Source organism: Hippocampus guttulatus, chromosome 7, assembly GCF_054856545.1.
Source record: "Hippocampus guttulatus isolate MCC_2025c chromosome 7, RoL_Hgut_1.0, whole genome shotgun sequence".
Classification (NCBI taxonomy): domain Eukaryota; kingdom Metazoa; phylum Chordata; class Actinopteri; order Syngnathiformes; family Syngnathidae; genus Hippocampus; species Hippocampus guttulatus.
This window is the reverse complement of record NC_141267.1, coordinates 13,509,187-13,522,499: the sequence shown is the minus strand read 5'-3', so window position 1 is coordinate 13,522,499 and position 13,313 is coordinate 13,509,187. Positions and strand designations below refer to the sequence as shown.

General features: G+C 42.5%; 1 protein-coding gene and 1 long non-coding RNA gene across 3 annotated transcripts in view; one reads left to right on the top strand and one right to left on the bottom strand.

Moving 5' to 3' along the window:
• Window positions 1-658, bottom strand: part of LOC147202352 (uncharacterized) — a 9,798-nt gene extending 9,140 nt beyond the window's left edge. Inside the window, exon 1 of the long non-coding RNA XR_015101366.1 lies at window positions 180-658. This is a non-coding gene — a long non-coding RNA (uncharacterized LOC147202352). The remainder of the gene's footprint in view (window positions 1-179) is intronic.
• Window positions 1-13,313, top strand: part of qsox1 (quiescin Q6 sulfhydryl oxidase 1) — a 27,782-nt gene that overhangs the window by 2,181 nt on the left and 12,288 nt on the right. For both annotated transcript variants that reach the window (XM_086115513.1, XM_086115515.1), the window contains exons 2-8: window positions 978-1,078; window positions 2,564-2,612; window positions 3,173-3,275; window positions 3,384-3,474; window positions 3,580-3,725; window positions 7,347-7,481; window positions 7,549-7,678. In XM_086115513.1, coding sequence (XP_085971639.1) covers window positions 978-1,078; window positions 2,564-2,612; window positions 3,173-3,275; window positions 3,384-3,474; window positions 3,580-3,725; window positions 7,347-7,481; window positions 7,549-7,678 — 755 coding nt within the window. The remainder of the gene's footprint in view (window positions 1-977; window positions 1,079-2,563; window positions 2,613-3,172; window positions 3,276-3,383; window positions 3,475-3,579; window positions 3,726-7,346; window positions 7,482-7,548; window positions 7,679-13,313) is intronic.

Genomic DNA, 13,313 nt, shown 5'->3' with positions numbered 1-13,313 from the left:
TTTTCTGCATTCATATTGTTGTCTGAAGCAGTTATAGATGAAAGAGGAGAGGATCAAAGTGTCCTTTCACCAGTGGGTCAGAGACGTCATGCTGAAAATGTGCACACGTCTGCTACAAGCTAAGTTTTGAAAGCAAACATGAAGCTGTAGCGTCCATTGATGAAAAGAGATTCGTTCACCTCTCCTGTCCCACGTAATCCGCTTCAAACTCCAAGCCGTGACTCCCAGTTCCAAATCCGCATCGGCACTCCGTGCTAACGCTCCTTTCTTCTCATCGTCGGCTCCTCAAGACTTAAATCCATCCAGCCGCAGACCGTTCAACAGCACCGATCTCTCCGCTGAACAAAGCGGGGCTGTGAAAAATGCTGCCAATTACAGGCGCAAGACACAAGCGCCCCGGGACTGTCCAGCAACGACAGTCAAATGGCGCCGACATTCCTCCCAGTCAAAAACAGTGCTGGTATACCCATGCTGACGAGAAGGCGCAACCACCAAGCACAGAGTCTCCTCCTTGATGAATGTCGTGGCCAAAAAATGCTGAAAAAAGTCCACATCATTTCCACACGACGTAACAACAAAAACAAAGTGACAAAACAAACACAAAAACAAAAAAAAAAGCAAGGCTCATGAGAGCACTTGCTGACGGCTGCCTACTCGGGCGCCATCTTGACTTCAAAGTATGTAGACCATTATTATTTTTTCCATAAATTCATTACAATTCAGAAAATGGGGAAGCATATTGGTCATTGTTTTCTAAAATATAAGCAGGTGTCTGCAAATGTTTTATTTTGATTAAGCTGCTTACTACAGAAATCAGAAAATATTTACTGTCGAGAGGCTGAAATCAGAGGATTTCAACAATAAGTTCAACAGTGGCAGCAAAAAAAAAAAACTTTTACAAACATTAGGAAATGGTCTGTTATAAAATGTGGCCTTTTTCGACCTGCTCATAATATATTTTGTGTTCTGTCTTTCAGAGTGGAAGCCTGCCGTTGATCTGGCAGCCATTGACTGTGCTGATGAGAATAACAGGAAGGTCTGCATAAGCTTCGGCATCAGAGGATTTCCAACTTTGAAGGTAACATGAGTCCCCTACAAGTCGCTTCTACTCATAAAGTTCATATCTTCCAGGTTGAGCTTGATTCCAAGTGAAGTTTTAAGTCATTCATTAGCAAGTTGAAATTTTTGGCACCGCCTCAGTGCTCTGCTCTTCTTGTTATGCTTTAAATAATTAGATGGGGTTTAGGAAAGCATTTATCATTATTGTGTGAGCTGTCATTGGTCACAACCAAGCCCTTTTCTCACAATACAATGAACATGATCCAATCACAGAGTGAAGCGTCAGACTTTTTCCACCTGACACTACAAACAAGTATTTTAAGTTCCAGTGGACCAGAGAAAGGACAAAAGCTTCAATTACATTTTTTATTTTATTATAAAAGTTATACCCTAATTTTAAAGCAACTCGATGCAAACTATTTAATCATCTTTGTTATGATACATTTGCATAGTAATAATGACACGGATGTTTCTGTGGTTGCCATGGCAAATCTGGATCACCTATACTTCAGTAAATGTGTTGTTAAAGTGTAAATGCTTTTAAGTCCGGTTTAAAAACACTTTTTTCCCCAATGCCTTTGATTTGGGTGTTTTGAAAGCATTTTTTAAACACATTTTTCCAAAATGTTCTTGCATCATATGTTCTTCTCGTAATTTTATTAAGCTCCTTTTGTTTTCTTTACTTTTCAATCTCTTGAACTCTTTTGTTTGTAAATGCTTTTAAATGTGGTGCATTTCATTCTGTGAAGCACACCGAGGACTTCACGAAAGGATTATGTGGAGTAAAAATGGAGCAAATGGATAGTGTCTGATCCACACAAGACGCGCAGATGGGGAAATACGTCACTAACTGAGATACCAAGCAGAATGTGTCTCGGTGCGCCAGTGGTATTTGTGCGTATTTAAATGAGGCAATAATGCATACATTTGGCGGAGAAATGACCCCACCTCTTTGCAAATGAGCCTCATTGATAAACAACATCTAATTCGCCAACGCCAATAGCCACACGCAGTTTGAGTGATGCAAATAACGCCGAGAAAAAGCTGGCGCAAATTTGGCGCTCCTCTGTGGAAGCCTCTTTTTTTCAGGGGATGCATTACGACCTGTGACATCTGAACATTGTGAGCAAATGCTTCACATGCACAAGACATGTCCTAAATTACATACCCTTCATAAAAAAACAAACAAACAAATCCCTCCCACCCCTTCAACCCTTTCATGCACCAATAAAAAAAACAATGCCCCCCTAGTGAAGTTGAATGGAACAAAGGGCTCCTTCTTTACCAATCCAATCCATAATGAAGCTTCAACATTACAAGTCATTTTAGGCAGTGGGGATTTAGGGGTCGAGGCGGGCAAAGGGGGATGGCTTTGTGCCAGCCAAACGTTACACAACGTCGCTTTGCTTCTCTCATGGCTATGTGAGGACTTCCCAATTTGATCTCTCTGCCTCCTCAGCCCTCAGTGTAATCCAAAACTCTCTTGTTTTGTTTCACCTCTCAGTTCTTCCACGCCTACAGCCGGGAGGATTCTACTGGAAAGGCCTTTACAGGTATCATTGAGCACACAGAGCCCATTCATGAATACATTCACTGACTTAGATGCACCTGCACATGCCCGGAAAATGAAATCCAACATAAGAGTTGTATCAGGTATTGTGCCTTTACACATTTTTAACTGGCATTTATTATTGCGGATGTAACTCGGGGCCAAGGCTGCAGACTCCATATTGTCACATTCTGTCCCTAAAGTTTGAGACAGTGCAAATACATTTGGCTGTTTCTTTTCTTTTTCTTTATTTACATTACTCACATCAAATCTTTGTGGCTCCACTTTTGAGCCTAATTATTAATGTTATTGCACAAATGAGCTGACACTTTTTACACTGACGACTTGGCGGCGAACCGAGAGGGAGCTAGTTTACCCATGAGGGATGAGCGGCAGCGTCTTGTCAGTTTAGTGAGCACACAGTTACCATAGGCCAATCCGATGTGGATTAAATATTAATGTTGGTTTATTTGCGGCTCATTTCGCGACTGGCTGACCGCTGGCACTGTTTTAAAACAAACAGTAATGTTTAATGTCCCATGTTTGATGTTCACCGACCTCCAGGTTTGCTCCATGACGTCCAAGGCCTCCGCCACTACATTGTAGATCTAATGGAAAAACACCAAGACCCGTGGCCTCCGGCCTGCCCTCCACTTGAACCCACCAGGTAGACAAAAAGCTCACCACCACACGAGAGGCCCCCTTTAGCTCCTTGGGCAGCTGTGGCTCAGTTGGCAGAGCAGGTCTTCCAGTGACCTTATGTTTTTATTCCTAGCCAAGCTGAAATCGACACCTTCTTGGAGAACAACAACGTTCGACACTTCGCCCTGATCTTTGAGGATGTAAGCTCCTACATCGGCAGAGAGGTAGCAGCCCCCGTCCGTCTCCATCAATTCTGTATTGTTAAAAAACAAAAAGGCTTGGCATCACCCACATTCTCAAAGCACATCAATATTCCTTCCGTGCATTAGGTGACCTTGGACTTGTTGCAGTTTGAGAACATTGCAGTGCGGAGGGTCCTGAGCACTGAAGAAGACCTTGTAACCAAACTGGGGGTAACCGAGTTCCCTTCCTGTTACCTTTATTATCCTGGAGGCAACTTCACAAGACTCAAAGTGTAAGTTAGTCAAAAAACAAAACAACAACAACAACAGCAAAGCTGTTCCTCAAAAAAAAAAGTTATTCTTAGCCTCGACAGTACTAGATTTATTCCATACAAAGCAGTTCAGCACACCATTTCACACTGTATTGCAATAATTGAAAAAAAAAACACTTAAAAATATATATATATATTTAAAAAACAGGCCACGGTCACAAAATTGAAATTTTAGATGTGCAACTGGGATTCTCTATAGCTGAACTCCATATGTGTGTTTGACAAAAATAAAAAAGTTAGTTAGTTATGCCGACGACTTGATCGGCCATAAAATCGGCCATGATCCTCGAGAATCAATGAAAAAGCCCCAAGTAACATCACAGACATTGTCTTGTAATCTGTGTATCCTGTTTCCAAATAACGTGCATCAAGCAGGAACATCCAAATGACATTTTTGGCTTTTTCCTCCAACATCTGTTCACAAACGTAGTGATCTTCAGATTTCTGATAACAATATGTTAATCACTTGCCGGATGGAGGAAGAGCACCTCTGCTTGCAACCTCGTTATTTATTCAAATGTGAAGGGCACAGAATCGTTTTAGGTCATTCCCAAACATGACTCATGGATTGATGTCACTTTTAACGGTAATCGATCGGACAGCGGCCACTAAAAAAAATTGTAATGAAGGATTGTCATGTAGCCTCGGCTGTTTGGGCTCATAAATCGACGCAACACCAATGCATTGTATGGCCAAGTTCCAGCTGCAACTTCCTGTTTGCAAATTCGCATTCATTATAAGCAATAAATTGACAAGCGGCAAACAAAACTGACTAGCAATTTGATTTAAATGCTTGCTGATAGCCAAAATACGTCATGTTTTGTGTAACCTTTATATGCAGAAGCTGCGAGCAGAAACATGGTTCTCTTGTCGTAAATATATCATCGTACTTAATTGACAACCGAGAAGGACACTTTTCAATACATTATTAAATAAAGAATAGACCAAAATGAGGCTTTGAGTGGCCCCTTGATTAATATATGATTATGTACAAACCCTGAAGGATCTTCAGAAAATGCGGATAAACATTCAATAAACGTTGTCCACGAAAAATGGAGAATTGGGGCGAAACAAAGCCTGAGGACAAAAAACATCCAAAATGTGATCAAATATCTAAAAGAAATAAAATCCATCAATGTTCTAATCAGCAGGGGCCAAATTGTGAATATGCAGTGGTTGACTGGAGTTTTAAGTTTTAATGTCACCAGTCACCACTGGATGGCAGACATGTCTAAGTTGCACTGACACTGGATCTTATACTGCCCTTACGACAATGTACCGGTAGGTAGGCCTGATATATATATATATTTTTTTTAAATGAAATGCAGGACTATCGTCGTACCCATAATATTAAAAATATTATAATACAATAGAGCGGCCCAGTCGGCGACTCGTTAGCGTGTCGACCTCACGGTGCAGAGGTCGTGGGTTCGATCTCGGCTCCGGCCTTACTGTGTGGAGATTGCATGTTCTCTCCCTGTGCCTGCGTGGGTTTTCTCCGGGTACTCTGGTTTCCTCCCACATTCCAAAAACATGCATGGCAGGCTGATTGAACACTCCAAATTGTCTCTGTGTGCCCTGCGATTGGCTGGCAACCGGTTCAGGGTGTCCCCCGCCAACTGCCCGAAGACAGCTGGGATAGGCTACAGCACCCCCCCCCCCCCTCCCGCGACCCTTGTGAGGATAAAGTAGATCGGAAAATGGAATGATGGATAGATTATAATGAGTCAATATTTGGAGGAAAAAAAATTACAAAATGAGTTCTTACACTTAATGTTGGTCGGTGTTCTGTAGTTTTGTGCCGACCTTGAATGTTAATTTTTTAACCGAGAGAGCCCTTTGCACTGGGGGGAAAAATTACTGTGTTTATTTTTTGTTTGCTTCACATCCTTTGTTGTTTGGTTAGCAGTGTGGATCTTATAAACAAGCATTGAAAAATGTTTTACACTACATAAAAAGAACATGTGTGTTGCACAAAGGCAGCCATTTTGTCCATATTTAGAAAAGCATTTGTGTCATACACTCGGGTAAGCAGTGCATGATCTTATTAGAAATTTGACTTTAGAGTTACATTACAAGAATGGGGAGTTGATGTAGTGATGTGTCTCAATGCTTGTCCATATTCTGTAGTAACTTGAAAAAAAGCTGCATGTACACCCTCACAAAACCGTTGGGGTATATTCAGTTTACCTCCACCAATACCCCTACAAATGTATTCCCATTGCATTTTGAATTGTTTAGCACACAACAAGTTTGCGTCCTCATTATCTGAACCCTATTCATGAGACTACTTTTAAGCATCTGGCCTCTTAATGGGATCAGAGCATCAAAATTGCTCCCATTATTCACCATCATAAAGCAGCGCCCATCGTTCCTCACCTCGCAAATCCATCTGCCGCTCGTGCCTCTTTGTCTGGCGCTTTCAATAACTTGGCATGCGGAAGAGGACTCTTTTTAGTTGACAAATGCAAAGAGGAAATGATTTATTGCCGATGTATTTATTCCCCCGCCCTCCCCCAAGCCCCACGTCCCCACTGTTTCGACCCCCCCCCCCCCCTCATCTCCATCACTGTACAAGCGGTGGCAAGGTTTTTTAATTTCTTGCATGAAAACAATGCCATTGCTTTTCTGGCTTTACCTGCGCGGCGGCAGATGGCATCCCATCATCGTTTGAATGTCTGATTGATCCTGGGAGAGACGCGGTCGTGTGTGTCTGTGTGAGAATGCGCACATCCGTCATGCATGTAATGCGCGCTGCTCCCTGGTGGATGTGTCCCCTGTCCCCCGTCTACGCTGACACCAGCCCAGGGGAACGACTGGATAAATGGCTCTTCTCCCTCCACATGTGCAACTCTCTCAGCAGGCCCACCGGTGTAATTGAGTCCCCGGGCTGGTGTGAGTGAGCACCGGCCTCCTTTTAGCATCCATTCCCCTTAATCCCACCCCTTTCCAGTCTTTTGTCCATCTCGCACAAGTGGAGAAAGTCAAATGAGGGTCCAAGAAGGAGACGTAAACGAACAAGTCCAAGTGATGGCGGAGGCTGCGGCCTTTTAGCGCGTGGGCTTCATAATCGATGATCCCCTCCCGTCCGTCCGCGCGCTAGCCTGGCACCATCTGCTCCATCGTCACAAATGTTTTCCAGTAAGTGTGTAAAATATATGGCCACACAAAGCGCAAAAGGCTATCAAGCATTTTTATAACACTAGACTTGAAAACAAAAAGAGTCCAAAGCGTTTTGTTGAACAATCCCGACTCGGTGAATAAGCTGCACGTTGCCAAATGTGTTGCTTGTAAATGTCTCGCTCCTCCTGGGATTTACTCTCTAACCGACCAGTCATTGCCAAGGCTCGAGCGCTGGAGTGGCACGATGAGGTCCTTGCCTGCAACAAGCGTTTTTAACCAAGTAGGGCAGAGTGTTTCCGTTTGGTGTCGAATTGTAGAGGGTACCACCAGAAGTGAGTGACTGAATACTCATACCTGCACTGTGCTCTTTTTTAAAAAAATCATAAATTCATCTCGACTAATGATGTACAAAGGGAGCAAAGTCTTGACTTAAAACCTGTTCCTCCCTCCATCCCACAGCAAAATTGAGGCCCGTATTTTCTACTCCTACGCCCTTCAGGGGCTTCCTGGGGTGGTGCGTTCAGGGAAGTCCTTGCCGGCCAGCACAGACCACATCGGCACGCATCAAGAGGAGCTGTGGAGACCTTTCAACAGGCATGACACGGAAAGATACTTCTCCATCTTGCTGCAGTGCCTTCAACTGCGTTTAATATTTGTACAGGTCCAGGGTGTACATGGCCGACCTGGAGTCGACGCTGCACTACTCGCTGCGGGTGGAGCTGGCTGCTCATCCTGTCATCACAGGAGAGGCGCTGACTTCTCTCAGAAAGTACATCTCAGTCTTGGCAAAGGTGGGATAGAGATAGAGTACCCCCCCCCCCCCCCCCACACACACACGGATTTAGGCTCATTATTTTTCACTTTTCAATATTTAATGCAAGCTGAAATCTAATTTAGAAATATCAGTAAAACCTAATTTCAGGAAGCTCACCTAAAGTGAAAACAGGTTGACCATGTTTGATTTCCCCGAACTCTCCAAAGCGTTTACACACTTTAAGCTGTATTTATTCCTTGATTATAAATGTCGTGGGTTTTTATTTTCCACTCTACTTTTTTTTCAGTGGGAATTTGTGTGTTGAAAACATCTGCTTCATGTAAAAGCATGGTGCAGTTATCACTCTCTACCACTAGATGGAGAGTGAGACAGTAAAATGTCACAGACTCAAGACTGAAAGCGTTGAGGAGCACCCCGGCATTTGAATAAAAGATTCACGACTACTGGAGAGATGTATCGAAAATCCAGCTCAAGTTAATGCCAAACGGCACAATGCAGTATAAGTGTATAAGAATGCGCAACCTCCGTACTAAACATACGGCTGTATCACAATAAATTAGAATATGCAGGAAAATGTCATGTATATTAATACTCGTGTTTCATTGAAAGCGTGAAACTCCTACAATCCAGGATACTGAGTGAACTATTTCACGATGTAGTATTTTATAATTTTGCTCAGAGTTTACAAACAACCAACATTCACTCTGTAAAGACCTGAGAATATTCCATAAAAACAAGAGTTTTAATTGGACCTCTATGAAGTAGTTCTTTATGTATATGATAAATCGAAAAGAAGAGTTTCACCTTTGAGTTGAATTACTGAAATAAATCAACTTTTATAAGATATTTCAATTCACTGATGCGGGTATTTATGTATTAAAGGTGTAACAAAAAATTATTTGAACTGGAAAATCCGTTTTGATTTACAAGATGTGAGCGCACCAAATAAGAGTCGAACCAAATAGAATTCTTCCACTTTAAATTGGAACAAGATACGTATCGAATCATTTTGGAGATATCTTTTAAGGAAATGCCACATGTACAGTAACCTCCTGACAAATAATCCTACAGACTTAAACCAAATTAAATCACTACACTTTATATATAATAAATAAATAAACCATCCTTCAATTGTATTGCACCCCATGAATTGAGGATACACATAGAATCGTCTTCTATTGGAGAGATGCACAGCCGTTATCTACGTATTTGTTTATTTTATATTTATTCATGTATTCCAAAGTTTAAATGTTGCGGTATACTGATGTTCCTCAAGTGAATGAATAAATAGAGAGGGAGCGTAAAGACTCTCATGGGCATTGTTGACCCTCTTGATTTTGGCTCCCAGGGGTATAGAAGCGGGCCCGCCATCCACAAGCTTTGCATTGATCCGCCCTTATTAGAACCTCTCTGGGACACCCTCGTGCCCTGCCTACTACTCCTTCTCCTCCGGATGATCTCACTCATTTGATACTTTTGACTATTTTACCTGACTACAAATCTTCCCCTTGGAGTTGTCATCCTCTGCCTGTCCTTTTTTCCCCCCCTGGGATCCTCTCGGAGGATTTTACAAACACCACTTGTCTTTCCTCTCCCTTTTCCCGCTCGGGCGGTGACTCTCGTCTTGCGTCCGAGAAGTGTGCCAGCCAGGCAAACATGTTGCAATGATGAGGTCTGACCCGCTCGCCTCGTCCCTATTGGCCATACACCAGGCTGTCTCACTGCCACCAATCTCCCTGATTATATCTCACTCTCTAGGGAGGCCTTGTAGCAAGCTGCTGTGTGTGTGTGTGACTGTGCGGGCCACGTGCCGTGGCCTCCCATTAGCTCCCGTTTGTTTAGTCAATAGCAGCAAGTCCCAATGGTATTTTTAGCCTGCCACCCCCTCCCCGAACAGAGTGGCCCAGCCGCCAGTCGGGGCTTTGTGTGGCTAAGCCGGCTGTCATGGTTGTCCACTTGTGAGGGCCCTTGTTGACGTTTGAGCGCTCTCACGACAAAGACCAGCCATTCATCCAGTTAGCTTGTTCGGCATAGTTAATGTAAGACAAGCGGGGTGTTGGTTCTGATCAGGCTCAACAATTGGTGAGCCAAATACATGACCGCTGTCTTATTTGTCGACTTGGTGTAAATTTTGAACTGAATTGACGAAGTGAAGTAGGTGACAAATATTTGTTGATTGAGGAATGTCCTCTTGGATAGATGACACAAGATGTAGAAATGTGACACTGGAGCTCAGTGTGTGAGTCATGTGATTAGATTAAAAGTGACTCATGGTGTCCTACGTGGGGAGAGACTTCAGTCATGTTCCAAACTGATGGCGCTATGCTAACTCTCATTCTGATTCAAGCACCCTTTCTCATCCCAAAGGTGTTCAATTATCCCCCTCCGTACAGATTAATGATGCACAAATAACAATAAAGCAAAGGCTAAAATAAATTGATACAATAAACGGTATCAAACCTCCAAAGATCACCGAATGGTGACAATGTTGGATTGTCGTATAAACATTTTTAAATGTTGCTTGGCACTGTAAAGTTAAAATTCTCTCGGAATGCTGATCAGATGGAAATAAAACCGATCCTTTTAACACGTATTATTTTTGTCACTTTGCCAAATCTGAATCATGTTTAAAAAAAAAAAAATCATACCAACATCAATGTGGACCTCACCAAAATGTATGGTGGTATGGAAAGTGTTTCATAAATATAAAACCCAACTATATATTTTTCTTTTTGCTCCTACTAGCTGCTACAATTCAGACATAATCCAGTTGCACACAAAGTTTTGGGCAAACACACCCAAGAACACACAAGCTAACAAAACATAACATCCTTGGCAAAAGTCACGTGATTAAAAATGTATAGAAACATGTTTTCGGGAAAATAGTGCGAAATGAAAAGGACGAAATTGCAGCCATGCACAGAACGAGGAAGGGAACACAAACGGGAAGGGTGTTTTTTTTGTCCCCAAAACAAAATTCAGAAAGTGTTTTTGGGTGCCCGATGATGTTTTTGCGTTAGCAAGGCTTACTGTGACATATTATGCTATTGTCAAGACCGTGTTTAGATGATTAGTCGCCGTTTTATGGTAATCTCCCTTTGTCCAAGAATTCCAGGAAATGTTTGTTCTTCACCGTCAAACCTTAATTGCATTTCCAACCAAAGCATGTTCACACTGGCTTGCGCTTCCCATTTGCACACGCTCATGATATTTTACTAGATTTACTGTCTTGTTGGACTGAAGCCGGATTTATGAATCCTCTCTACATGTATCTGAGGATTAAAAAAAAGTGGATCTTGGGATGCATGCGAGCATTAAAGGGAGTTTTTTTTAGGGATTATACCACCAACTTGTTTTTCTTGAAAAGAAGCCCACAGGGGGAACGGATGGAAAGATAGGGGCCATCTAAAAGCATGCAAGCTTCACATGTCTGAGCCCAAGCATCAAGTTCATGCATTTTTACTGAATTCCTGTCATACAGTACACCGCAAATACAAAGTGCTTGAAAAATATGACTCACCATCCCGGCATATATTGCAAAGTGGGCTTGGTGCGTGGGAATCTCCCGTTGGGATAAATCCGTATTTTAAAAAGCATTCCTGATACTGTCTATTATATGTAGCCTTCTTTTTCTTGAAAGTCGGAGGCTCCTCTTCCGTCTCCTGGCCGGGCCTTTTTCCGCTTTCCAAAGACGTTTGTTTTTTTACTCCTTTCGCTAGCTCCCTACTTTCATTTTAGCGATAACCTATCACGTGACCGAGAAGCGCGCCTTGACCTGCGTCAAAAGTGACACACTGTAGATGGATGTAACAGAGAATCCGGTCATTTTTCAAAATAAAACATCTTTCAGGTTCCGAAATGAATAAAAAAAGAAATAATGTAAGTTATTTATTCTTTCTGTGCGGCCCCGGTACCAAATGCCCCACGTACGAATACCGGTGCGCGGCCCGGGGGGTTGGGGACGACAGATGTAAGTGGTTCAGCACCATGACCCAGTAGAACATGGTGAGCTTCTGATGGGATCACTCGCAGCATCGACACATGAATAGTGTTGCTTTGGTGATGCTGGGCTAAGCCCATTACTGGCAAACACCTGCCTCTTCGCTTCTGCTTAAATTCATATGACTGTTTAATGAGCTTTCCTGACTGGTTGTTATTCAGACCTCCGATCCACACCTAAACCCATTAGGTCACTTTCCCAGCAGCAAGTAGCGGACACCAGGCTCCTTTGTGTGTCCCTTTACACACGCCGCCATGAGTGTGTGTGGTGACGTTGTTTACGTGATTGCAATGGAACGGCCTAAATTCGAATATATTGGTCAACCGAGATTTACAATATTTCATTATTTTTGCTACCGTTTGGAACATCAGCAGTCTTCCAAACATTCCCATATCCTGAATTTTTCTCGTACGTATAAAACTGTCAACAAAATGCAACACGCAAACCAGGCTGAGTGGGTTAAGTTAAGTGGCGTGTCTTCCAGATCCTGTTAAAGCGTGATGAATAGACGAAGAAGATTGTCCCCATATGCAGGTGCACTTAGGTGAACAGATGGCGGGGACAAATAAAAAGGAGTACATTTTTGGATGACGTTTTCGAAATCTCCTCTGAGACTCATAGCCGGCTCTGTCTGCTGTTGGCGAGCACTCACGGTAGTCATTTTAAAATACCCATCGTATATTAGAAGAAATAATACCTGCCCGAGGTTCGGAAGCGATTACAGCAGTGGTAACCATGGTAACATGCAATTCGAAAAGCTTGTAAATGTGTTTATTTGTGAGCAAACCTACTGTAAACCATTCCAAGGTTGATTGTAAGAACAGGAAGCACATTTAGCAGACACTCATTAAAGTCTATGGTGAGTCTTTTGTCAGCGTCTTTAATGTGAAGAAGAGCTAGGGCCTGTTTGCATTTAGTCTGTCATCAGCGCTCTCAAACGCCCATCCTCGCCGTGTTCTCACTTTTCCTGGTGACTATATCGTGTTTCATTCTTGGGGCATCACCATGGTAGCCATGATTTGAAAAGATCTAAACACACCTTGCGGTGAAAGCTCCCGCGGTTGTTTGGTGGTTGTTAGCGGCTTAGGAAATGCATCTGAACCAAGGAAGTAGCTTAAAGGTGGAATTCTTCCGGAAGTTGCTGAGATGGAAAATTTTGGTCACTATTAATTACCGGTAAGCTATTCCAGTGCTTGATGTGCAATTTGTGTGTGTCGATACTGAACCGGAGGATGAGAAAGGAAGGCTTATTCACGATACTGTAATATTGTCTTAGATAGGCCAGTCTTCTGTTTCCGTTTTATTTCTATTTATTCATAAGACTGCCCCGTCGCCCTTTCTAACCGTACTTAGTAACTTTGACATAAATTCAAATAGACAGAAAGCTGTGTGAATGTAAAGAACACAATTTTTATTATTCTGATATGTCATTCTAAGAAGGTAACTAAAATTTCAAGCTACAATGATTAGATTTTCAAGCCCTTAGAGGATTAAAGGTTGCAATTTTTACCGAGAATAATAGCTTTAACACCCATTCCGTGGTTTACAGATTTTAATAAGGAGATTAACATTTGTTATTGCTCTGGTGAATCTTGATTGTTTGTCCGTGGTCAATAATTTTCACATTCTTGACATTGTGGTGATATTTTCT